We start from the raw sequence: 27,945 nt of genomic DNA on the forward strand, positions 1-27,945 counted from the left end.
CGACGTAAGCAACACCGCAAACCCTGGAATCTCCTCAGACATTGAGAATCCGAAGCTTCCCACACACGTGTGAGAATGTAAACGAAAGACAAACTAATAGAAGTAATTTTCGCATTAAAGTGTACCGCGAAAACGCTCTCGCGAGCCGAGATTCTCGAGCGCGAACGAAACTGTAAAGCTGCGCATTACCGTCGTTATCGCCGCGTTCTCGTCGCGTTTAATCGCTGCTTGTTTATGGTAAAATCGTTATCGCGTCTGGAAAATCCGAATTCGAGGAATTTCATGGAAACGCTCCCAATGCCTGATATTAAAATGTTGCGACACGCATCAATGGCTTCCTCTCGAGTTTCCCGCGCGAGGAGAAGAGGTCGATTCACGGCCATCTTTAAATATAAGATGAGGTGTAACAAGTTAGAACGCGCCGACCCTTCTTAATCGCTTTAAGTCCGTAATACGCGCGTGCTCGTACCTGCCATTTAAACACCCCGTTTCCCCTTTCTTTCTGTGCGTTGAAACGCGAATGTTTGTGGAAACGCGAAATTGTTATTCGAACGAGAAGTTACTCCGCTAAAATGATTTATTTTAATTTCTCGTTATTGAAAGAAATGGTGCATAAAATCAACTAATACGCTCGCAGCCGGAAATGGCGCGGTAATTCATTATCGATTAATCATTGGAGCACCGACGAATGTAGCATTATATCCGCGCTGCCATTAATATCGATATCAGCTTTTGCGATTAACGCCGATTCGCGACGGATTAAATTCGATTCATCCTCGCGGAATCGCATCTCGTACGAAAGTAATTTACTTCGCTAACGCATCGCGAACGGCAGTTTAACTCAAAAATGCTTCCTCTCCTGTTTCCCGCCGAGCTTTCTCCTCGTTTGCTCGAGGTGATACTTTACGTCGCCTCCTCAGATTGCGGCAAACATTGTAATTCGTCTTGACACGTTCGCCGCCAAGCGTATCTTGCCTGACTTTCCGTTCACGCCAATTATTTCAACAAGATTCCTCGTGATATGCGCACGCAATTAGCTTGAAGATTTTCATCAACATAAGTATCAGTCTAGTTTATCAGTACGCTTCGCCCTTGGTTCCACCCCCTCTCCCCTTATGCTCTCCCATTATTACTAAACGCAATCGTAATCTCGAAATATCGTATGTTATTAAACGTAAGAATCTGAAAAACGTAAGTCGAGAGACCGCTGCGAAGAGTATATCGAAACTTCCCCCGCGAAAGAATCGTTTCACGATCTCGAGCGACTGCCATTCGCGCAGAATTCATCACCGCGCATTTGAAAATGACAAAAAAAGGAAGAAATCAGGACATCAGACCCCGAATTATCCCCGTTGTGTCAGGAGATAATCCTCGCGTGTGTCTCCGCGGCGTCTCGGCGAGATCCGCTTTCGACGAAGTAATAGCGATCCCAACGAGTCGCCGAAAACTCCTCCTCCACGTCACGTCATATACGTCAACCCCGCCGCAAACGGCAAACGGGATCGAACGCGGCCTCCGGCAGCTTTAAAATGCCGCAGGCTGCCAAATATCTGGCAGAGTTCGCCTCGGCGACACGAGTCGCCAGAAGAAACCCTCTCGGGGAGGGTGGGCGACGCGGCGGCGGTGTGTTCGCTTGGGTGTTTCGAGGCCGCGTAGCAGGGAGCTTGCGCCTAGCCAGGCCGACTGGCTCGAGCTTGCGAGCTTTCTAGCAGCAGCCAGTCGCCGGCTGCCGGGCCACGACCTCGCATCAACCCCCGGCTCGCTCTCGCTCACCCGTTCTCGTTCACGTTCGCTCGCTCGCTCGCTCGCTCGCGTTCGTTCATTCGTCCGTTTCGTTCCGACGCGCAACGCGCGCGCGAGACAGGGACAGAGCTTTCACGGCCACGTTTTCCGCATAACCCGACGAGTCTGCGTCCGAATTTCCGAAGCGCCGCCGCCGTCGCCAGTCTTCGGCTAGCCGCGAAGGCGTCACGACGAGAGGAGCGGACCGACCCTTGCCTCTCGAGGCTGAGAGGGATAAGGGGAGACGGAAACAGCTTTACGAGACTGTGTGGAGAGATTCTTACCCCCGTCCGTCCGCAAGATTCCTCACGTTAGAGCGGCTGATTCTTTCGATCAGCCTATCGCGCGAGATCGCGTTTCTCGCGTCGCTCTCGGGTTAACGGAAGTCCACTCGCCTTGTTTGCCGGGGGTTGTGCTCCAAGGAGCGTTTTCGCGACTCGCACGCGGAAATACCGAGCGGATATCACCGCGCTGTGCACGACGAGTGCACCCTCGGAGGATCGTCAGGCGCGCGAAATTTTCATACGTGTTCCGCGGCGCATTCGTGTGTCGAGGATTGTGGCATCGAGGAGTCGCGAAGGTCTCTCGGCCTCGGTGTGAGAGAATTGTCTCGTGCGGAGCAAGTGACGCCCGTTCTCTCGCTCTCGCGTCCTTTCATTCCCGCGGCACTCCGCGGAGTATGGCGGATGGGTGACAGACGACGCGGATCCGCTGCTGGCTGAAGGTGTTTTTCAGCGTCGTTGGGACCATGTGAGGTTTCGACCATGAGGGTGAGTGTCGTGCGCACGGTTACGAGCTTCTTATGTAGCTGACGATGTTTAGCGATTCTCTCTCTCTCTCTCTCTCTCTCTCCTCTCTCTCTCTCTCTCTCTCTGTCTCTGTCTGTCTCTCTCTCTCTCTCTCTGTCTCGCTCTCGCGATTGTTGTCTCTGCTACACTCGGCCCGCGGCATTCCGGAGACACACGCGGAGATCGTGAGATCGTGAGATCCTCTCGCCCGCCCCCTGAGAACGCGCAAATCGGATTTCGAGTTTCGTCGTGCGAATCGATCGCCATTGCGATTCGTACTACGTGAAAAATGTATCACACGCAGCGTCGCGGTTAGGAGAGCTTAACCCGGAATACGAATTCCGTGTTTACAGTTTCACAGCCATCTGTATCGTAAGTTGCGAGATGATATCATCGAATTGAAAAAAGTTCACGGTATGACCGCGTTGTTTTTCTATTTTCCGGTGTTGCGTGAGATCTCTCGTGTCACGTGTGAAAATCATGTGATACGGAAGATTGCATTGACTTTTTTTTTGGCGTACAGTTCGCAAGATGTGCATTAATCACTCGAGATTGATCGATATTGCGTCAACTATTCGTTCAAGGGAAACACCACCGCTACGTATTGTGATTTTTGCCAGCGAATTTTACAACATTGTCAGCCCATCGAGCGATATTGCCGATATCGATTGCAACTCTTTTAGCAATTGCTGTGCATCGCGTCTTGCATTCAATTTCAAATGTGGCTTCGTTTTCAGCTGCTTGAGAAAGAGAGAGAGAGAGAGAGAGAGAGAGAGAGAGAGAGAGAGGGAGAGAGAGATAGTCCATTTATAAACCGTATCTTCCATATTTCCGTCTGCGCGGACAAACATCGAGAGTTGGAGTAAAATATTCAGCACTGTGCGCGAAATATATATGTAACAACAAGTTCCTCCCCCTTTTAGAAATTGTCGACAAACGTTTTGTTCGCATCTGCTCATCAAACGGATTTTCGCGATCATGAGAGCGTGACGTTTGTGATATCGCCGTCTGTCTTACTTACTTGACGTTTAAAATGGAGCGCTTATTTTGACGGGATTCGCAAAGGGAGCCGTCAAAAGTTATAATTCCGATTTCCATTGAGCAAGCACGCGACACATTATAGTCTGCGAAACGGTTGCGATTGTTTCGTGCCAGCTAATCGCTGTAATTGATTAACTGAGAGCAATTTTCAGTAGCAATTGTTTCGGTTGAAAACTCATATATTAGCTCGTGTACATCGGCCGCGCTTTGATGTGCACCTGGTGCGTGTTTCCGCTTTACACGCTGCAAACAGTCTAAAGACGTAAACGCATGGAAGCTGCAAAATTCTTATTATATTTTAATATAAATAGAAAATTTCGAATCTTTTTTCTTTTCTCTCTTTTTTAAGCACTAGTCGCTATAAAACGTCCTTTGAATAGCTTCTTCCTTATAAGAGGCTTCTCTTAAAAGAGAAAACTGGCTGCTGCCAGTTTATGCCTCTTAAAAGCATATATTAAACTTTGGAATAAAGAGATGCGTAAAAGCCACGCGCGCGTATAATCTTCATTAATTTAACACATACATTCATTATGATGGAAATAAATTACAATATAACGCGCAAAGCGAAATTTGTGCAGCTCCTGTCTGTTCTGGTTTTCCTTTCCCTCTTTCTTCTTTTTCTCGTTAGATATTTTAATACATGCTTGAAACAGAGAGGTTTTTTTGAAGATTTTCCGCCTAAAGATTTCACACAGCAATCGTTTCTTTGAAAAAGGTGAATGAAAAAAGATCAGTGTGATCAATCTTAAGAATTACCTCCGCGGGATAATTCAGCGCGAAGATAGGATCTTCCGATGCAACAAAATTTCTAATAAGAAATGATTTAAGTAGCAACGGGTTAAAGTCATCCGGGAAATATTACAGTGGGTTAGCTCTCCGTTGCTGTCGACCCTCTGACACCAACGCCGTAATACCCTTGGGCGAATTTTCATCCATGGTAGTTGGTGCGCAGCGTAGCGTAACTTGTATTAACTTGGACGACTCAAATGAGAAAGTGTTCAAGACTGCGCTCGAAAATGACGTAATCGATCATGTCGGAAATTTCGATTACTCTAACTTCACAACTTAACAGCATTTCCGCGGTATGTTTCGATGTTCGATCGCCGCGGCGATGACGAAAGTCTGCAAGACATACATCCACTTCTTGCACCATATGTCAATTAAAAGTACGACTGAGATATATATACGCTCGTGTTTAAGTTATTATTAAAGGCTCCATTACTCGTTCTAATTTGCTGTCTGTGCACTTGACTTGAGATATCGTTGCGGAGGCAGTTTGAAGGAAGCAATATTCGCCGCACTACGAAGTTTCATTCGATAATCAGCCCTGTTTATAATTGTTTGGATGCGTTGTCATGGCAAGCGATAACACACAGGTCACTTTAAAATCCCGAAGAATCCCTAACTACGTTTCCACCGTAATGCCGTGAGCCACTACTCAAGCCTATTAAAAGATGCACACGATGATAAACTTGGAAACTCGCCGCCGCACTACGTAAGTTCGGTCGCAAACTTGGGTGGTAAATTTTATTTGCACGGCTAACACGTCGGTACTTGCCGAAGATTTCCTCCTTGATAGTTTCGGGCGTAGCTTAAAAAAGAAAAGAGAGGAAGAAAAAGAAAAATGCTTGAGAGACATCCGCCGGCGTACTTCACTTCAGGCTCGAGTTGGCGCGAGAAATTTCGAAAAGTTCTGGACAGGTGTCGACGAGAAAAACCGGAACGTTTCTCAGGATAAATTGCACATTTCGTTCGACCAAAAAGTCCGGTTTTAAAACTTCAAACGATGAATCCTGACGCGAGGATTTGGTTCCTCGCGACATGTAAAAATCGTCCGCGGGGTCATTTTCAGTCGATCGATCGATCGATCCCGATCGTGTTTCAATGATACGACGCGGCTCGCGCAGGCATCTAAAATTAATCTGTGGAAAAGAATTGCGATACTCTAGATAACGCGGAGATAGAAATCATGGCGATAAGAAGCTGTCAATTACGAACGTCATCAGCGACTGCTTTCACGCTTCGGGAACTATCGGGGGTCCGCAAGCTTCTTCTCTCGCGTGTTTCGAGCTTCATATTTATATTAGCAATGCAAATTCAGGAGAGAGAGAGAAGGAGAGGAGAAGAGAGATTATATAGGGATAGCGTTGCGACACACAACAACGATCGAGCGCTGCGTTAGCGTCCTCCTAGCGTTTACATAAAAGTAAAATCAGCAGACACGCGTAGATATTACGTTTACGTAAAAATGTTTCTTTCCCATTTCGCGCGTTATAAAACTGCATCGTGTTAGAAATGATCTTCATTTGAATCTACGAAGGACAGAGGGTAAGAGTAAGAGAAAGAGAGACGAGTGTGCGAGGCTTGAACTTTAATTATTCTTCTTTCGACGAGAGAGGGAGAGAGAGAGAGAGAGAGAGACGAAACGCAAACTCTAATCCCCGACGATGCTCTTTTTCGTCTCCGGCAAGTTACATAAAACTGCGCAGTAACATAAAACGCATTCCCGAAGGAGAGGAGGCGTTTCGGGCATTTCGAACCTCTGGAAAACGAGCTACTTGCGTTTTCGGCTCCCGCGGTGTTTACATCACCGGGAAACACTACTTCCACGGTCGGAATTTCGAAAACTTTCGGCAACAATCGCCTGTCTCGTATCGCGAGTTAACGTAGGTGAAAACGTCATTAAACTTATCTCGAAATAGTCAGCGACGACGACGTCAGCGATTTCGCGGCGACAAGCGACTGCGATGACGACGTGTTGTGTTGTGCTTGTCGTCCCGCCAGCAGCAGGCGAAGGATTTTAGCATTGGCCCTTCGTGCGAGTCACTTCGGACAAATTTCTTGCGCGGACGTAAATTTCATATGGATTGTAAACGAGCTGTAAATCTTCGACACATTGCGCGGAGCACGTCAGGCGGAACGCACTTCCCGTCGAGAGAGAGAGGTAATTCGCCGTTTTACGATCGCGATGCCGGACAGCGGCTTAGCTCATACGGTTTTGATTCAGAGCCATACGTTGCGGCCGGATCGATACGACAATCCACTTGAAAGGCGCGCGCGAGTTTGCATCAACGAAGAACCCGTTATTAAAGAGCGGAGATGCGCTGGTCGAGGATTTCCCCGTGTCGAATAGAGTCGACGAAATTCCGTCCGAATCGAGTTGAATCGTCGAAACTTAACTTTTAATTAACGACACAATTGGTCGGCAGGAGTCAGCCGCCGGGTATTATCGCGAGTAATTTTAAACTACGGGAGAACAATGCGTTTCAAACGCGTGATAACACACGCGAGTGTTTTTTTTCGGACTCGCAGCGTACGCGGCGAGTCAATCTTCCACGTCAACCTACCTTGAGTTATAATTATTATCAATATTAAAACTCCACTGCGCCTCCTTCCTGATTATTAAATTTTGCGTTGATCGATTCCTTTCAAAAGCTGGGGAAAATACTGTTTCAGCCAGGAATCCGAGCATCCCTATATTTATCGAGTCTTAAATACATTTAAATATCCGCGATTCGAAAATGGTTCGCACATTAATGAGTGGTACTTTCGACGACGATCGCTATTAATGAGTGGTACATTAATTTCGCGCAATCAGGACTCTCTTTAAAGCAACATCGCGAAATGCTCGAGTCTGGAGTTTTGCGATTTTTAAACGAGTACGCGCACGCACACACACACACACACACACAGACGTATCTCCTTTCTAATTAATTTCCTGTAATTAATTCCAATCAATCGCAGCAGATATAATATCAATAGCGTGAATATATATAATCGCTCGTGCAAAACCAAATTCATCAAAATTTTCATCTCGTGTAACAAAATTACAATAATATACACAGCTCGGCATGGCGCGGTCGAGTCGAGAGATCTGCCGATCTCGCGGCTCGGCGAATTTCGAGCCAGTCCCGTTTTTCCATCGCGAACACTTGACGGCCGCGTCGTTATAATGATATCGCTGCGTGTCCAGTGCAATTTTGCCCCGCGGCGAGAAGCGCGAGCGATATTTTTTTCGACGACGATAAACTAGGGCGAATAACGCGAGCGGGGATGTTGGATGCGTTCCCGGCGTAGGTCGGTTAATTATCGCGAGAGCCGTAATCGATCGACCGGACGAAAAAACGGCGCTGTACCGCGCGCGCAGCGAGCGTGCAGACGCGCACGAATACGGTAAATACATCGCCGTGTTATCGCGCACGCACGGACGTCAGCTCGAGGATGATGATTGTGACGAATGCGCGCACGGAAAATGCGTATTCGCCGCGCGTAATCCGGATTATCAATTGCGTTACTCGCGTTACTCGCGGCCGAGTAACCACCTAGCCGCTAATGGCAATCTCGTATTCATAAGTCTCGCTGTAAAAGTGCATTCTCCGCCGACATTGGAGATTTCACATGCCCCCCGCACCGCGGGGGTAATTCCGGCAGGCCTGAAAACGGCAGGTCGTTTCCGCGCAGCTCGCGTCTCGCAAAATTCGCCCGCCACCGTCGCGGCCGCAAGCCCGAGATTCAATCGCGCGCGTATCCGCGCGATATAACCGGACGCGAGGAGGTGATCTCTGTTTGCGCGCGATATCTGCGAATTACGCTTTTACGCTGCGGGCTGCTGCCGCTGCCGCTGCTGCTACTCACTCGCGCACTCCGCGCCCCATTATTTAGCGATCCAGCTCCTCATTTAATCATCGGCAAAAATTTCAACCGTAATAACCGGCATAAAATTATTCATGCTAATCATCGCGAAGCTGCTCGCGCTCTGCGGTAATTTTGAACGCGTATGAGTGATTAATCTCGATATCTCCGCGCTTTATTTTCGCGAGTGTATTCTCACGACGCGAAGCTGCGATTGCCGCGATCGGTAACCGAGTGACGTCACCGCGTCGAGATAAATTGATAAATCACTAACACACACGTGCCGAGCCAAAAAGCAGCGCAGGTCTTAGGTCTCGTCTTACTCGATTAAGGGAACGCATATCTGCGTTCTTGCGCGAATGTGTCCCGAGCGAGCGTTCTGTCTTCCTCCCCGCCGGAAATGCGACGGTTCTGAAACCTGATTCTCCCAGTACTTCCGGGAGTCGCTGCAAAAGCTCAGAAGACGGATCGAGAGAGAGAGAGAGAGAGAGAGAGAGAGAGACTTCAGTCCGCGATTGCAACGAGAGAGCGACGACGCGACGGCACGCGCGCGTATTCGTGAGTACACACAGAGCATGAGAGCGCGTCTCGTCGGTCGACAGGGTTCCTCTCTTCGATACGAGAGCAGTCTCAAACGAGCGAGAACGAACGCGCGGACGGTAAAGCCAACGAAAAACGAGTACAAGCACAAATACAGCGCCGCGGCGAGCGCGGCCGCTGCTGGTCGACAAGAGAGAGAGAGCGGATCATCGATATCCCGGATCGCCGTGAATACAGCCGGAGCGCGGCCGATTCGTACGGTGCCGGCCGCCTAATTATGTATTCCCTCGTTGATCGAAATCCCCGTTTTCCATCCGAGCGACCATACTCGCCGCCGAGCCAGCCGCCACACCGCCCTCCACCGCGCGTCCGTTCTCGTTCGTCCATCCGCCGAGACACACTTGGATGGTAGCGCGCGCCGATGTTCAAGCGGAACATCTTGTGTCGGCCGTCCATAAATCGCCGACCCGGCCCGGCGATATCGTTAGCATATGTATCGCGTATTCTCTCTGCGCAAACCGTCGCTATTACCGTCGCGGATTGTGCAGTTTTGCGTCGGACGAGGCGATGGAGGAGGCATTACCTGCGCCGTAAAGGAGCGGCGGCGGCAGCGCGCAGGATGCGCCCCGGAAAACCGCTGCGTAAGGACCTCGCCGGAAGGGTCGCTTTAAACTTACCGAGGTCGAGGCCGTCGCGAGTACACGTAATAAGAGGAGAGGTGTAACACACGCGGGGCGACACACACGGAGAGAGCGAGCGGTGTATCCGACCGCCAGGAAGGATCGCCGGTGATTTTCGTCTGTTTGTCTAGTATCCGGCCTAGTCCGGCTTTAGCCTTGATTCCTGGCGCGTCTTTGCCGGGATCGGCGCGTCATCCTCTTAGACCACGGTTACGGTATCGTGGCCGCGCGGTTATCAAACGAAAATTGCAATTTTCCCGTAATTTCGAGCTGCTCGCCGCTGAACACCGTCGCCGGACTCAATTTCCGTCCGCAATCTGCACGGGGGAATTATGTTACGGAAATTTCTTCGTCACTACTCGCGTGAAATTTTTACACCCCGTAGCCGACGGTAGGATAGCTCCGTCGGTGTGTTGAAGCGTGTACAAAGACTGAGACCGAGAAACAAGCGAATGACGAGAAACTAATGATTGATAAATGGCTGATAAATCCCCATCCCCGGACATTTCACCCTGCGACTGATTCGCACGAGGAATAAAACGTTGCTCGAGCGAGCGCGATGAAATGACGAGAGGGCGTCATTTCGGCCGAAGGAAGCCAGAATTCCTGAAACAAATTCGCAAAGTTGTAAAGTTGCGCGTTTGGTCGTTCGTCGCGTTCATTCCTTCACGGCGGACCTTTCTTTTTCCGTTTCAGACTGAAGCCGTGCTTTCCGAGGAGCTCGAATTTGCGACGGAGCGGATCGCGCGCGGGGAGAATCGTGTGACCGCCGTGTCGCGTAATTTACATTTCTGATCAGAGCGCCGTTGTCTAAGCGGAGAGCGACGCCTCCTCGGGGTCTAAGTAACGAGGGCGAATCCACGGCGTGTAGCACGCCATAATACTGTAATAACTCACAAATCCTACTTGCGACACAATCCAAGCCAGCATCCGATCGCGGCGCGGCGCTCCGGCTAGAACCGCAAGTAATTTATTTGGGTTCGCCGGCGCGAGCGCGAATAATCATTCAGACTCTCGCGAGCGCGGCGCGTTTTCATAATCCTCTTACATTTTCGGCGAATTAGGTCGCCGGAAATTATACGTTGTTATATTCGTGGTCGGCTATCTGCCGCGCCGCCGCCGTGAGAGAGCCCAAGCCAGGGCGCGCGAACCGGGGCTTGAAAGCAATACGCGACGGAGCTTTTTGTCCGAAATTCCGCTCGGACGCGTGTGAATTGTGTGTAGCACCGGCACCGATCGTTTTCTTCTTCGTCCTCGGGCGTCAAGGGGAGAGAATCGAGCAGGAGGGAGAAGCCGCCGCGGAGAGGAGGAAAAGAAGCGCTCCAGAGCGCTCAATCCGCTCACGAGCGGAAGGGTTGCTCGTTGCGCTTCTCGAGATTTCGTTCGACGAGCTTTGCCACGCTTTGAACGCTTTTCAAGCGTTTCCTCCTCGTATCCTTACGCGAGGCAAAAGCGCGCGACTGAGAAGGAAAGCCGCCGCCGCGTCTCTTAGTCGCCGCGGGAAATACGCAAACCGCGCATCGCTCGCGATGATACGTAAATGTCGTGTAATTAACACGTTCGATGGAGTAAAATATTGGCTAAATAAATACACGAAAATATATCTCGCTATAGTTGCTGCCGGTTTAGCGTGACTCGCGGGAATGCAATCGTTTCGATTCTACGCATAAGAGTGCTGTATCTTCAATTCGCGCTTGCTGACTAACATAGTTTCTCCCCCCGCACTGCAAAACCCGAGTGTGTTATTTTCACACGTATAAGCTGAAGCTTTCTTCACGCGTCCTTTCGTCGTCTGAAATCACGTCATTTGATGCATTTCGATATCACTTAGCGCGTTTAAACGCGTCAAACGACGTGATTTAAGACGACGCGTGAAACGCGTGAGAAGAAAGTTTCAGCTTACAAGTGTCGAAATAACACACTCGGGTTCGCGGTGCGGCCACTCGATTATTTGGCGTCTGCAAGAAGCCGCGGCGACAAGTTGGAGAGAAAAGAAGTCTCGTCCTCGTCGCCGAAGTTTCGATCGTCGCGGCAGATTTGCATGTTAAATGTAATCACGCTAATCGACGAGAAAGATTCGGACGCGACGTGCGAATCTTTCTCCGGGGGGGACTTCGAAGACAAGGCCGGGGCGGCATGGCAGCTGAATGGCAGGTGGAAAAGGATTAAGGGAATCCCGACCGCTTCCTGCGAAGTATCCATAAGCATGCTGTAACGAACTCGCGGAGCCGCGCCAGAAGTTTTCGCAGCCTTACGAGAACGCGTCTCTATGTCTCGGACGAAAGCTCCATTACCATTCAGGACGATCAGAGGACTTGATTGGAGAGTGTACTGTAAGCGCCGCGACCTCCGTCTTCCACCCACCCCTCCTCCTCCTCCTCCTCCTCCTGTGGTAGGTGGAGCGGAACATCGGGGAAACGTCGAGAAACGAGAAAACTTTGGATGATATAATACGCCCCGAGATCATTTTTATCTCTTGTGTAAAACGATCAAACACTCCGTGACTCCGTAACGAACGGGGCAGTATTATAATACCCAGCTCTCTTTCTCTTCGTCTCCTTTCCTCTGTCGTCTCTCTGTCCCCCTCGTTCTTTATATAATATAACGCTGAATAAACATGCCGTTCTATCGCGAAGCATGACGAGCACGTGTGACGTATAAAACTTTGATGAGAATGCGAACGTGAATATTATATATATATATATATATATATATATATGCGTATATAGCGCGGTGCAAAATCAGAAAAGTGCCAAGCCAGATCAGCCAAGTTCTCCTGCCGGCGTACTTACGATTGCGGCATTATAAATAATTTATTATTTGAGCAGCGAGAGAGAGAGAGAGAGAGAGAGAGAGAGACGCTGGTTAGGTGTGTTCACCGCGGCGTCGTCCTCGTGAAAAAGTAACGACACCATTTGTATCCGTGTATATCATAAATAGAAGGAAGTAAGCGGATGTGTGTATAACGAGAAACAGCGCGCCGTCGTGTTAGCGCCGGCTCTAAACTTAGATAGAATGTCGGATATAACCCAGTTTCCTTCCGTCCTGTATATATATCATATCATCCAGCCGTGTGGAATTTATACCTCGCCGGCGCGTTACGCTCTCGATGCAACAAGGCCGGCCGACGCATCGTTCGCGCGAACAATTAAATAAATAATTATGAGTTCAACGCACGCGCGCGCGTCCAGTGTCGAAAGAGAGGAATCTAAGTTTGTTTTAGGGCGGAATTCTTTTTATATTTGCCTTTTATTTAATACAGCTATGAGATCGTCTCCGGAGTTCATCACCGGACGCTCCGTAAGCAACGAAACGAACCGTGTAGCATCCGCAAGTTCGCTTAAAACGATCTTAAATTAATCAAAATATCAGATTACGAAAACTTTAGACTCGGTCGAGTCTCCGACAAGATTCGCTTAAACAATTGCAAGACCGGAAAAGTTCATCCGTCGCGCCTGCGGCCCCTCGCATGTATCTTCAACGACATTATTTAAATTTCCTCCTCTCGGCGTATGCGTCTCGTTTGGGACACGTAAAACGCGGGGAAACGCGAAAACATAAAAGTAGAGCCGCGCGTGTAATTCCGACGGAGATTCAGGAAATTCCGCGCGTATTTAAAATTTCTCGAAATAAAGTTCGTTCACAGCGCGCAGCGTTTTTTCTCCACAAAGATGTATCGTCGTAAAAAATAACCTCGCGCGGCGCTACAGGCTGCCCCGTTTTATCGCTGCCGGCGATTCAGTCCTGGCCTGAGAAGAAAAGCGTGTCGCTAACAAAGCAGCAGAGTCCGCCGCGCACCGCCCTCCCCTTGTCCGGCCTGTGTCGTCCTGTCCCGTCGGTTTCGAAACGGCTCGAAATGTTGCTCGAATCTTGCTCTCGATTTAACTCTCGATTTAAGAATCAAACTTGATTATCGCCGTCGTCTCGAAACATCTCGAAAGGGCAGGATTCAATTACACAGGGCATGCCCTGCTCCCGCAATGACGCGGACGCGATAGGGAGGGACGGGAGAGGACAGAGCCGAGAGGAGATCCGTTCCCGGATGAAATATAAATTTTGGATCGCCCGGATGAATTATGGACATGCTGGGAAAAACGGCTGACCGCTACTTTTTCCATTAAAATGTTTAAATGATTTAGCGGACGCGCTTACACAGACAGACGCGGCGAGATATACCCGCCGCGGTGGAGAAGGAGAGAGAAAAGGAAAGGAGATCTCGCGCGGACGCGCGGAGACGAAATTAATAACGGAGACGCGACGCTAAATGGAAAGTATAATATCCGGACGGAGGGGCGCGCCACCATTTTTAATTTTACGCTACGAGGAATTCGATCGGAGAGTACACACGAGTTGCGGCGCGGTGCGAGCCGCCGCAAAGCTCGGACGGAAAGAAGGAAAAGCGACGAGGAACAAAAGGGTCTCGCGCGCGGGCGCGGCGGGAAACGAGATAATAAATACGCGGAGGAGGACATTGCGAAGTGAATTATACTTGAATCTGCGGCCGAGCCTGAGAGATATCAGGCAAGACTACGGTCGGGACCGCTAACAAACCCGGATAAAGATTTAAATATGCCCGGAGTCCGTTTCCCCGCTTCCCCTTCCCGCTAACCTCCCTCTACCGTTCCCTAACTCGTGGAAATTGATTTCGTCGGGAGAAGGTGAGCGTACGACGCGACCGGTAACGCGACTTTATTGCGAGTAACGAGATTCCACGAGAGCGGAACGAGAGCGGCTCTCGGCGCCGAGCGCCGGAGGACACGCTCGAAAATATCGCTTCGAACCGGGTTAATCGCGTGAACGTTGTCCGCAGGATTGCCAGAAATGATCGTCTCTCGCCCCTCCCCCCCCCCTCTCTCTCTCTCTCTCTCTCTCTCTCTCAACTATTCTCGCGATAATAAAGGGACGTATGTCGCTTGATGTGAAACAAACTGCGCGAGTCGAATTCCGATCAGCTCGTCGATATCGCATTTTCCGGAAATTCCCCAGTGGGGAAAAAGAAGGCGGTAAATCCAAAACGCGGAGGGAATTGGAATAAAAATTGGCGTACAAGTAAAAAACATGTTGTACATTGGTCTGGTGAGGAGATACTCGCGCGGAGACACACTCGCGACGCTGACGAATTAATACGTCGCATTGCGCTCGTTTCATCTGTCACATTGTGCCGCCGACCCCCCGCCCCGCCGCGCGCGGGAGTCCTCCATTTTTAGGAGACGCGCGCAATCATGGTTTCACTTCAAAGCGCGACTGCGCCGCGAATTGCCACGCGTATTACAACGAAGCGCGATTTGGATCGCGGGGAAGGCACGAAGCGCGGTGCGGAACACGGAAGGAAACAGCGAGAATATAGACGCGCCGGATAAATAGGGTCGGTGAAAAAAGAAGCCCGTGTCAAAGAGAACGATGTTTGCATAATATATGAAAATTTCGAAGCCGTCCTCTCTCTCGGGGAATCATGGGCCGGGTGAGGCTAGCCAAGAGATGAGAGGAGGAGCCGGGCGGAAAGGTCAGAGTGGGTGCACTCCGGCGAAAGGAGGTCGGAAAATAAGAAGGGATCCGCAACTTGCAGGAAGCAAGGCGGCAACTGAAGCCTTTGGATTTCCGGGATCAGTCTGCACTCACTGCGGCAAGTCTTACTGCTGGTCGTCATCGTCTCTGTACGTCTTTCAGTGTCAGCTCGACTGAAGAAAAAAAGTTGTTTCTTATTTATTCATGAATTAGGCGACGACGCGCCCTGCCGCATCAAAGGCGGACGCGCGGCGCACGAAATGCACCGGGGAAACTTTCCATCCAGCCGCCGCGGAAATCCGACGTTATCCCGAAGCAGAAGCTCGGCAAGGAGAGGGATCGATCGAGTCTCGATCGAGTCGGCACACGCCCGAGACTCTCTCGACCGATGAGGAACTTTTAAGCGCGGTTGTAATTGCGCGAGAGACAGTCTCTCGCACCTGCCGCAGTGCAGATAATCGCGGTTAGGCGGAGAGGCGTCGCGAAGGCCGCGCATTCTCAGGATGTACAGGAGAGGATCCCTCTGCGAAATCTCGGCAAGAATGACGCGGGAAATGCAAGCGCCAAAGGATCGCGCATCGCATATCTCGTCGAAATTCCCGGAGGAGACCAATCAGCCGGTCAGTTTCCCAACGAGACAAATTATTTAGTCGCGCGACGTCAAAGCAGCGCAAAGGATGATTGATAATAACACGATATAGTAGATAATATCACAATAATAAATAGATGGACAAAAGAAAAATAAATAAGTGGTGATGATAAATTGTTAGATATGCGAGTAAGGATGAATGCACGAACGAACAAACGGACGGAAAGACATGAACGTAGGGGAGAGATTTAAAATATGTAAACCAAAAACATGAGACACGATCATTATATTTCCAACACTCCGCCCTAAAGTCGAATAATTTCATGTGCGGATTATTACGTCCGCCATATTTAAATTTTGGATTTGTATGCGGTCCGGTAATATAAATGCAAATTATATAATGTACAAATTCGCGAAATCTATATATCTTACACCTTGCGTTATCTCAGCTGGGCTTTGCCTAGCTCAATCCTCTCCTCTCCTCTTGTTCTCTTTCCCATATATCGCCGCATTCTCCGTCTCGCTCAGTCTCAGACTCACAAACGGACTCGCGCTCCGTGAACACGAGGACGCGGGGGGAGGGGGGGGGGGAGGTGAGGGCCGTTCCGATCCGTACGAACGACTTCGCGGCGAGCTCTCATTGCAGCTAATCGAACGGTGGAAATAAAACCCCGACTTCCGTCTTAAAGCCCTCCTCTCGGGAGGAGCGCCGTTCTCGCCGGCGAGAATCGAATCGCGCGGGGTAGTCCGGGCGCGATGCGAGCCCCGGGCGCCCTCGCCCTCGAGATTCACGGCACGTCGAAGGACTTAATTCGCGAAACGTCCAGAAAGGTGGTAAGCATGAATAATCGTTATGCCACGTCCCTCCGGCGCGCCTTAAGCGACTTTTGCTGGCGCGGGCGCCCTCGGAGCGGAGGGGGTGGAAACCATCTATTACGGATCATTATCGAGTCTCGATTTATAATCCCCGCGAGCGTGCAAGCGCTCCCCTGGACCACCTTCCGTGCTTTATTGAGCGACCGATCGGCTCTTCTCTCAGACTGTATCGTCGTTCCAGTGAGTCACTCGAAAGCTGATATTGCTGTAATCTCCGGCAAATACATAAGCTCTTTTTAATGACTCGGTAACTCGGACAGCCGCGCGAAATTCGTTATATTCCCGGGCTCGCGAACTGCAGAAGAGTAGATCCCGTAACGACGAAAGGCAGGAAATTACGCGAATATACACGTTGAGACGCATTTCCCTTTACAGTGCAGACATCTCGCTTCGGTCTGTTTGCAGAAATTACCGTGCGCGATTTCCGGGGCTCCCCGCGATCAGCGATCAACACGATGTTAATCGCCACGACAAGGCGTAAGGCGACCCGCAAAACTGAGAGAGGAGATTCCCGGTCCGGTCTATATTCGTGGCGAACGATTTATGGAGAATACGCGTGTTCGTATCTCTTTTTTCTTCTCTCTCTTTTTTTTCTTTTCTTCAGATGAAGACTCGCGAGCGAAAGATTTAGAGTGTTACATCTCGCACCCTCGCACAGCGATTCCCCCGGAGAGCCTCGAGTCCTCGACTGACAGATAGCGGGAACAAAACCCGGTTATTTACGACTATCGATTGCCGCTGGGTGCGTTGCCGCGCGTCAAAGTTTCAGCTAACCTAATTAAACTATAAGGTTCTCGTCGTGAAATCCTTCGTACAGTGTTATCGTCTAACCGCGATAACGAGCTCTCGACGCTCCTCGTCGTCGGAGCTCACGACGGAGGGAAGCTCTGGAAAATTTAATACCACTCCCGTCGATATGACGCGACGGCACCGACGGCAGTCGGATCGTTTATCAAACCGCAAATTAACGTACTCGTCCAGATACACGAGTATACCATGACGTTCCTAATGTTACTGAAGCATCCATTGTGTGATCTATCGCCTAAACTCGAGCGGCGAGCTCGGGCCGACGGCGACGGTCTGTAATGAAATCTCTCTCTCTAATATTTATTACAACCCAATTTGCGGCCGCGCCGCCGAGAGAGAATGAAGAGCTAAACCACCCCACGACGACCGTTGTCAATTTTGACACATTTACTCGCGCGCGCAGCTGCTTACGCGTCGACGTCGGCTAATTTCGGAATTTGCGCTGGAATCTCCAACATGCGCCTGCCTTGGCCTTGGCGATGAATAATTAGCCCCCGGAGATTTATGTGGACTCAAAGGACAATCAGATATCCGCCGCGAGCCGCCGCAAAAGTCGCAAGACGAAAGAAAGATGGTCAATTTTTCTGCAAAAGCGACGCGAAATTTGAATGCTTTTGCCGCAGGTCGGAGTCGCAATCGCTATCGAGTCGAATCGCCCAGGCCTGATGTCGCAATGCATTCAGTTTTCCGATATCGTAAATATTGTTCTAACGAATATCCATGTCGGAGCGAGAGACCTTTCTCGATTACATCTCGACGTGAAATACAACCCGGCGTCTTCTCGCCGAAGAATTAACCGTTCTCTGCGCTCGGCTGTTCTCAAGTGGCGTGTACGAGATGCATCTGGCGGAATCCGGCAAAACAGATCGATACGCTCCGCGATCGCTCATGGAATAATTTATGAATTCCCGATAGCGGCTTTAAATATTAATCGATAAGTGCACGTCGCGCCGGCCGGGTCGCGGCGTCGGCGTCGTCGCCGTCGCGGGAAAACTCGCGCACGCAACGCCACATCGCTGATTTACGATCTGTCGACAGCCGGCACGCGTTACTCCGCTATAACAGACATTTCGTCAACGTCGTCTGAGCCGACGCTCATAAATCGCTCTCTCTCTCTCTCTCGCTCTCTCTCTCTCTCTCTCTCTCTCTCTCTCTCTCTCACTCTCTCACTCTCACTCTCACTCTCTCGCTCGCTCGCCGCTCGTCCCCGAGAGTGCGATCTATCGCGATTTGCGCGACGCAATGAAATTCCGACGGACGGGAATATTTACCGAGCCGCCAAGATAACGGAGCTATGCGAAAGTAATAAATTCGCTACGACGGATAGGACAATTCGTCGGCGCCTTCGGAGAGAGCGAAGGAGCGAGGAGGAGGCGGCCTCGCGCGGACGTCTCTCGTCCCTTATAAATTTCCGATGCACTCGAAGCGTTTCAAAGCGCTTTTATATCGCACACGCCGCTTTCACGGGGGCGTCTTTCTATTCTCGAAATGCGCCGCGATGTACGCGCTCGCGGGATTTCACAATCTCTCGGCCCGATGCGCGAGTAAAGCGTGTCCGATTTCTTGCCCCGATGGGTAACGAAATGCGCTCCGCGTTTGCCGAACGGCACAACTCGTCGATTCAGCTGTGATCTCGTCGCGATCGTCGTTTATGGATTCCATATCCAAAGTCTGATGGATTCATCAGTGACCGCACGATCATCGGGTGTTTGGTTAACTGAACTGACTACACACATTGCTCTTCCGAAAACTGTTTTTTCTTTTGTTTTACAAGGGAAGCAATATACATTTCCCTCGCGCGTATAAAAAATCTACAATTTTTATAATCGTTACGTTAATCACAAATGAACGTGTCGCGGACCTCTCACTTGTGACGAGTGATACTTTGTCTACTACTTTTTTCCGTTTGCTTCCTCTTTTATCTCTCTCTCTCTCTATCTCTCTCTCTCTCTCTCTCTCTCTCTCTCTGCATTATTGTTTAAAATACGGTCTTTTAGATTTTCCATACGTGAACAAAATATACAATGAATGAATATCGACAAAATTCTTCATGTCTCCCTCTATTTATCTATCTCTCTTGCAGTCAGCTTCTGAATTAACAAAATTGATAATAATAAAAATTTCACGTACTTCCGCGAGCTCTTATTCTCGCTCCAGCTTATTTTAACCTGCCCTCCCCGCAATTGCTGCATCCAGATCTCTGAACGGTAATTTTTATGCGAATTCTGCATTTCGGCCCCTCTGTGCCGATTTTTCCGTATTTTCTTTCTACATTTTAATCTGCCATATTTACACTGCGACATTTATTTGTGCTTTACGTTTCGAACGTTCAACATATTGCGCGCTATTATGGTAAAATCATCGAATATTGAATTTCCTTTCGGCAAACAAGAATTACTCGCGCGCAACGGACGTCGCGTCGCGTCGCGTCTCGCGTCGCGTATTTTCGAAGATGTATTTCCCAAGATACCGGGATGAGGAAATCCAAGCGTTATCATTAATATCGCGTAACGATGCGACGTTAATGCACATGCTGGCAATGGCCCCGACAACGTATCTTAACCGCGCAAGCTGTCCAGCTTGCGGATATCTTCAGGAAACGCCTTAGGCATGCCATTGTGTACCTAAGTGTTCCAAACGTTTACAGAATGTCCCCGAGATGTGCCATTGTTCAAATATCTAGAATGTCCACGCGATGTTCCTCGGACACTATTATGCTAGTTAGCTGGCTACATTGTGTGTCTGTTTATTACGTAATCCGCTAGGCATGCCGGCTCATTTAAATACGCACTAACGTGCAGCTGCACGCATCGTATGCATGCATATGAAATGCAAATGACGCTGTGTGATTATATGTATTCGTTTATGTGCGTTTTTAAGACCCGACCGCGCGTGTAACAGCGTCGAATGGACGATAAACGGCGGACAGAGCCGCATTAGTGAATTTATTTCGAGGGGAAAATCTTCAATCACTCAGTGGAAATGTAAAGTGTGTCTCTCGGTCGTCCACACGGCAAATCTACGGTTGAGTTTTACTAATCAATGAAACGTCGGTTAATTTGGCAATAATTTCCAAGTTGAAAAATATTTCCCTGCTGAAATTGCAATCGACAAGTTGTCGTGAAGGAAATCGAATGAATCCGCACGCAGACAGCGCCATATTTCGAGCGACTGCTTTCCACAGATCTTTTTTTCCCTTCTAGTATCCATGCACGTTGAGGGAGGGAGGGGTAAAGGAGGGTACGTCTAGCGGTACATCCTGCGGATTGATCGTAACACGGCCGGCGTACGTGCGCGAACGCAGCAGCCGAGTTAGCGAAATATCTCGCGCAAGGAGAACGGTAGTAATCGGGAAAGAAGTACAGCATTCAATAAACCCGACACGTAGTTCTGTCGGCCGGCGGCGGGCAGCCCGTTCCTTCGCTTATCGATTTAACTCCCGCATTTTCATTTCACAAAATATTCACACGATATGAGATTTCCCCCCCCCCCCGTTGCCCCTCCTTCCCATATCCATCGCGAGCCGTTCGTCTGAATTCGCAGTCGGATTTCAAGCCGAGCGTAAAGCCGGCAAGCACATTCGTCGAGCATGTGATTTTTCTCTCTTTTTCCCGCCACTCGCCCCCGCCTGCGCTGCTCCCTCTCATTTTCTATAATATAAAACCGACAAGTGAGATCGTCGAGCACGTGATTCTTCTAGCTCTCATTCTCCACCCTCCTATCACTTTTACTCTTTCTCTCTTTCTCCTTTTCTGCGTTATGCATTCCACTTCTCGTCGCACCTCTTCGTCTTTCCCATTCTCTCTCTCTCTCTCTCTCTCTCTCTCTCCCTCCCTTCCACCCTCAACCTTTGTATTACTCGCCCCCGTCTTATCTGCTATTTCTTACACCAACCGACGCTGCGCTCTCTCGTTCGCATTCTTTTCTGATTTCCTCCTACCCCGCATCGCATCTCTCTACCTCTTACCAGAAATAAAACAACAAACAACCATCCTCGTCGAGCACGTAACTCCCCTTCATCTCGCCCCTCCCTCTCCTCCTTCTTCCACCTGCTCCCTCTTTTCTCTCCCGCGCGCTTTCTCTCCCTGCAAATTTCTAATCGTGCAGTCCCCTCCCTCTTGCTCCCTGCTTCTCCTTCGCCCGGCCCTGTGCACTCCCCGATTTCATCAGTTGTTTCTTACCTACAATTTTGCTTAATTTTTCGCCTTCCCTCCCAACCCCATTTCCATTTGATTTTTATTTTTGCTATTTATACATTTTTATTTCTCCATCTGTCTATCCGCCTCTCTTTCCATTTCCACGTTTTTTTTTTCTTTCGTTTCCCACCCATGTCCTCTTCATCTTCGTTTTGTATCACTTTCCTCGGCTTCATTCATCCGCTTCTAACTATACAATTTTTCGTTTCTATCATATGTTGTTTCTTTTCTTTGCGCCAGCGTGTTTTATTTTTCACTTTCTTTTTTCTCGCTTCCGCTCGCTCGCTTACCACGAGCGCTTTATACTCTTCTCTTCCGTCCTTTTCCACGATTCTTTCACACTCCATTCCAACTACTTCCCTCTCTCTCTCTCTCTCTCTCTCTCTCTGTCTCTCTTTCTCTATCTTTCCCTCTCTGTTTCTATACGATATCGCAATTTCACCGTGGGTATCCGAGTTTACACCGGCGAAGCTTTTGTTCGCGATTCGAAATGCCCCGCAATTACGAGGCTCGTGCAAAGTATCGCCTGTCGTGTGACGCAATATCTTCGCACAGCTCATTGTTATCGTCCGCTCTCTTAACGTCCGCGAGACGGTTAACAAGAGCTGGCCCTGTATCGATTTTACGTCAGATTTTGTCGCGTGCCTTTCCTCGTGGACAGATCCGTTGGACATGGGCGATACTGGCAAAAAGAGCGAGAGCCCCTGGACGGCGACGGCGACGGCGGCGGCGCGGCTACCGAGAGAGCCGAGTAAGTCCACTTTTTCGAGCGTAACGCGAAAGCCGAAAAACAGTTTGGCCGTATTTCACGGAAACGCTGAATAATGAACGCGCTGTACTTCCGTGACTAAACGCGCAATGCATTTCAATCGTTGTTAAAACCGGGGCGTGCTCGACGATTGGTTTTTGGGGAGATTAAGCGCGGATCCCGAATCAATCTGTTTTATTTTGTTCTATACGCGTGTTACCTCTAATATATGCGCCCTCCCTCTCTCTCTCTCTCTCTCCCTCTCTCTCTCTCCCTCGGGTACTTGTATCGATTAAGCGGCTTATTGTGGCGGAACCGTAAGTTCAGCCCCGAGACCTTATAAATTGCAGCGGGGACGTGAAACTGACGCGGTGTATCGATTTTAGCGGCAGTTTTAAGTCCGCACTTGTACAACACTTTGAAAATAAATGGCTCGATTAATGGACTTGACCCGACCTGACCTGGCCTGACCTGAGAGGTAATCCGCCCCGATGCGAAAGCGTACATAAATAATATAATATCCCTTTGATATTAAGTTATAAATAATTCATCGAATGGCGAGGGTAAAAATAGACTTGGGCGATGCGCACTTGAGGTCTTTAGTTATTCTCGCGTATTCTTGGTCGGATTAACCTTTCACTGCTCGACAGAGTGTCCGACAGCTCTGCTAGACCTCCAGATTTTTGCACTGCCTCTCTCACAAGAGATGATAACGTGGGGGGTGGCTTGAGAAATTGATCGAAAATCATCCGCGGACAATGCACGCTCCGAGTTTCTTACGGATGAGAATGTGAAAGAGCTCCCCCGCCCCTCCCCCCTCCCCCCCTCTTCCTTTCGAGCAGATTGTCCCGAGGTTTGGGAATGTTCGTTATTTAGCTCCGTTATTTAGCGCGTAATTGTGGCGTTTCGACGATTATTAGTGGTAATTATTGACTTCGTTTCAGCTGTACGATAACTACGCTGTTCGCCGGCGCGGAAAATTAAAGGAAATCTCATTACGTCAGCGGCACGCGAAAAATCGCTTTACCGAAGCGCAAACAATCGGCGAAATATTATCGCGGCGTGTCTGCGCGGCGGGCAAGCGCTAAGTACGCATTTGTTAATTAATAGATTCTACCCTATCCGCTCCAAAGCCGGCTACCCTCCTCCCCCTCCCCCTGCTACTCCTACTCCTCCTGCTCCCATTTCGCATCCGTCCATAGTGCGTATCGAACGCGATTACATAGCCGATGGAACTTGTAATATGTCGTAGTTACACGCGATATTTCGAACGATAATATCAGCGCAATTTGTCTTTGATGCACACGCAAATTTCGCTGATAACGTTACGGTTATTATTTTGCAACTTTATTACCGCGCGCGCTCGCTCCACCGCGAAATAATGCCGCGCTGTGTCCACGTAACGAATAACGGCTACCAACATTTTACCGTCAATGTTTTACGCTCGCCGAGTACAGCGCGGATTCGCGTCGTGTGTATTCATCGTGTCGCATTGTCTGTTTTAATACGCTTTTCGCCCTTCGGCGAAACAATACGGATAACGTAAGGCGGATACGTCTGCGAATGTTCAACGACTTGGCCCGCCTATTTTATGTAAAAATTTATGTAATTTATGTAAAAAGAGAAGAGCGAGGGGGACGCGCGATATATTGTCGATTCTTACACATATCCGTAATATATTTACAAATTGAGGCGCAGCATTTTGCTGTGTCGATTATCGCTAGTCGAGCATACTTACGAGCGATACTTATCGAGCCTACAACGGTTGGCTTGAACAACTCGCTGTCGTCATCAATTGTGCATAGCTCATACCTGGCGAGAAGAGTTGACAGCATTTTCGCAGCTCGGCAATTCGTATTGGAGATTTCACTCGCTAGAAACATGAAACGCGTTTCGTCTATTCGGCGTTCGGCCGGGTGCTCCGAGCGTACAAGCCATCAATCCGGGAGGGAGGAGAAGTTAAAGTAGATCATAAACGGATTCGCCAACTTTAAGTATATTATTTCCTTCCGCCGACGCGATAAAAATAAACCGCCCATGGTCAAGGAGCGGCAAGGAGAGTTTCGGAGTTTCTCGAAGGCGAGCGAGTACAGATCCGAAGAACGAGCTCGCGATGTTCGCGCGCCGAGATGCGCGCCTTGCGGGGGTTAATTTACAATCGCGGGCAGAACCCGAAATTCTGACGGCCGCAGCTTGGCGGCGGGGGGGGGAGAGAAGGAGGGGTGGGCGGTCGCGTTAAAAACAGCCGCGCGATGAGCAGGCACTCTAAATTCAAAGCGGTAACCAATGAAGGAAATCAGCGCCGTGGGATTTCAACGAGATTCCCAGATGGCAAGAACGACCCACATTACATCGGCTCCCACGCACTCAAATGCCGAAGAAATCGTCCATTGCACCATTGCTAATGCTCTCCCGGCCGTATGTTTCGCGTAATTGCGAGGAATTTCAATGACGTATGAGGCGAACGTTCTCTCCCTCGCGCACGCGCGCGCGTGTGTGTGTGTGTGTGTGTGTAGGTGTAGGTCTCACCGATCGTCTCGATCGAACGCGTTTTTCGGTGCTTCGATCGCTCTTCGTTCCCGGCGCTGAATAGTGAAAGACCTCTCTCGAGTCGAGTTTTTGATTCCGCATTAAACCCGCGAATTCCGTCCAACTCGAAGGACCGATGACGACTGTGTGATTGCTTATTGAAACCGAGAACAAATATTGCACGCTAGTGGGAATGTACTCTGCGAGCAAACGGTTATTAAATAATTCCAAAGTAATTCCGCCGTCTCTCGAGGACGATTCGATACGGACAATTGACACCGAGCGGAAGCACTCGCGGAGGATAATGCGGGGCCAAAAAATGTCGAGGCTCTCCCTCGTGATTTCAGAGAATTCCTCAGTCATTGTTGTCCCCAGCGAGGAAGAAAAGTGTGGTAAGTTTGATTAATAGTTTGCTAAAACGTCCTCCCCCTTCCTTCCCTTCTCCTTCCCTGTCTCCCCTTCTCTCGTCCTTATTCGAAAAGACGAGTAAAAGATTCGAGGGAACGTGTTCCTCGTTGCTAACTAGATTCCACAGCATGAGAAATAAAGGAGCTCGAGTTTGCGAATTCGAGGAGGAGAGAACGCTCCGAGAGGCAGATTTTTGCCGATCGCTTTGGTCGGCGAAACGCAACGGGAGGAGGAAAGCGTCCGCGCCTGGAAGATACATGGAACCGTTCGGCGCCAATTTCGTAGGATAAACCGATCGTCTTACGCTCACAGCTAGCGCAGATTAGTCGAACGTGCCTCCCTGCGAGCTTTCGCAATTAACGGCGCGAACTTACGAAATCGCGTACAGAGCGGGATGTCCGTCCCCCGCGCCCCGCGCGCGAGGCGTCCGTATCCTCTCGCGGCGTCGGGTAAAAAGCGAGCGCGCGAGAGCACGAAATTTGCCGAGGAGCGGCTGGTAATTAAAGGAACGAAGGTGAAATTTATGTCCGCGGCGAGCGAGTTGATAATAATCCCCTGATGAAAAAGCGGCGCTTTCACGAGCGGGCGGGCGAGTCTCCGTCGCGCGATATAATATTCCCTCTCACCGCGCGATACACACGGCGGTTAAACACGCCGAAAAAGCACACGGAGACTGCAAACGCGGAGACGGCGGCGCGAGCTCCACTTAATTGGAGACCATCTCAATGACGCGCGAGAACAGAGAACGTGCGCGTCCTCCGAGCGTCAATTCGACCACCCTTACACAACCGCAGCCGCGTCGATCAACTGGTCGGCCCTCGGCCGAAAAGGAAAAGGCCAGCGGTGGAGGAAAAACCACGAAAAAAAGAGAGAGAGAGAGAGAGAGAGAGAGAGAAAAGGGAAACCGCAGGACGAATTAATTACATCGCCGACGAGGGGGAAGAAATTGCACGTCTTCGCCGGTCACACGGATTTGTTGAGAGACTCGTTACATCGCCCTGGATACACCGCACGCGCGTTCGCCTTTTTAATTCCCGACGGCGCGAAATTTCACCGGGAAAGAACCCGCTCGGGCTTCGTCGCAGCGCGTATTTTCACAGCCACGCTGTGTAACGCTCGGAACTTCCCCCGGGTTTCTTTGTTGCGCGAAATCCGATATTGCGCTCCTCCGCTCTCGTTCGCGTGCGGCGCGAACGGGCCGCGTCGCACTTATCGATATTGTGAACTCTCCTTGTTGCCCGCGACGTCGCGAATGTTCAGTTCCTTAGCTGTTGACGCTGCGCCTTGTAGTGAAAACTCATCGGGAGCCCGCAGCCGCGTCGAAAGTTCCCGTCGAAGAAGTAACGGAAGCTCAATGGAGAACAACGACTATCAATCGTTGTTACTCCACGACGAGGAATCGCCGCGTCCGTTTCAATATTCGATGCGCTTCCCAACTCGCCGGCTATCGTCTACCTCGTGTGACAGCCCGAAGTATAATTACTTCGCAGATACATCCCCGAAACACATAAACAGCCGGCGCAATTTGTCTCGCTTCTTACGTCTTCCCGCGTCGTGTGCTACGTACACGAGATCGAAGCCGGTGAATTAAGCGGTCGGTCGAAGCGTAACCAGGTGTTAAGACACGCAAAACCCCCGCCGCAGCCCTCGCCGTCCGACTTTGCGCGGCGCGCTGGCGCGAGTCACGTCTTGTGCAAATTCCAAGCGGTAAATGCAGGAAAGAAATGGCATGGGACCGATATTAAAAGCGGCGGCGGCGGCGGTGTGCTTCTTAGCCGGGACCGAGGAGAGAAGTTCGCACGCGCGCGCGGAAGAACGAGAGTAATCCCGTGTAATTGCGGGGAATTTCAATGGCGGGCAAATACAGACGCCTGCCCTCGCCACTGTGTGTAAACTGAACCGCTTCCATTTAACATTTTTATGTTATTCAAGTCGTCGGCGAGAGCATCGCGCGCCGGCCGGCCGGTAACCCCGCCGCCGCCGCCGCCGCTCCCCCCTCCCCCCGCCGCTGTCGCACTCCCTCGGGCAACGACGGCGCTTGTTTGAGCGGGTGTTTAAACGCGCTCTCTCTTTCCTCCCCTCCGGCGCGCGCAGGCGGAGCGTCATCGCGCTGAGAACAAAGCGCGCACCGATCCTCAAGCACGGTTCTCTCTCTCTCTCTCTCTCTCTCTCTCTCTCTCTCCCCCTCTCCCAACGCACTTTTCAATCCGTCGCGGTACACACCGCGCGGCTGTTTCGCAACGTGCGTGCATTACGCGCGCTAAAGATTCGCTAATTAAATTATAAGCGCGACGGAACACGTCCGGCTCGAATGTGACTTTAAAATGAGAGACGTCGTGTATCGCTCGTGTGTTTTGTTATAAATTTTATCTGGAAAAACGTATTCGCTCTGCCGCGAAGAATTAGCTTCCGCGCGGGATGGAATTAAATGTGGATATTTATATAATTTTACATTTACTGCGCGCACTCTCGTGCGCCGCGCGTATCTCCCCTTTTGACACATTTCTGTCCGCGGGAGCGACAAAGTGGGATTCTCGAAAAAACAAGAGAGGAAACAAAGCGGGAGAGAGGGAAACGGAGGAGGAGGAGAAAGAGAAGGGGAAAGACCGCGCGAAAAGAGGTAGCGATGTCTAGTAATTTGTTCCGCAGAGGAACGATACTCCGCGACGTTTGAAGTTAAACGGTTATAACGTTGTACGAACGGCCGCCGTATATTTAAGCAGTTTGCGGCGGCACCGATTATTCCGAGTGTAATTGCGAGAAACTTCGTCGCCATAAACGCCTAACAAAGGATCGTCTGTGCAAACGCAGATACTCCCCCGTT

The 27,945-nt window shown here is 50.2% G+C and overlaps 1 protein-coding gene across 2 annotated transcripts in view; it reads left to right on the forward strand.

The window, feature by feature from the left end:
* The first annotated feature begins 1,704 nt into the window (after positions 1-1,704).
* The window catches only part of LOC105185585 (dipeptidase 1), a 135,175-nt gene continuing 108,934 nt past the window's right edge, over positions 1,705-27,945 (forward strand). For both annotated transcript variants that reach the window (XM_025307329.1, XM_025307331.1), the window contains exon 1: positions 1,705-2,552. In XM_025307329.1, the coding sequence (XP_025163114.1) occupies positions 2,547-2,552 (6 nt within the window). In that variant the 5' untranslated portion in view covers positions 1,705-2,546. The remainder of the gene's footprint in view (positions 2,553-27,945) is intronic.

Source organism: Harpegnathos saltator, unplaced genomic scaffold (genome assembly GCF_003227715.2).
Source record: "Harpegnathos saltator strain DR-91 unplaced genomic scaffold, Hsal_v8.6 scaffold845, whole genome shotgun sequence".
Taxonomy (NCBI): domain Eukaryota; kingdom Metazoa; phylum Arthropoda; class Insecta; order Hymenoptera; family Formicidae; genus Harpegnathos; species Harpegnathos saltator.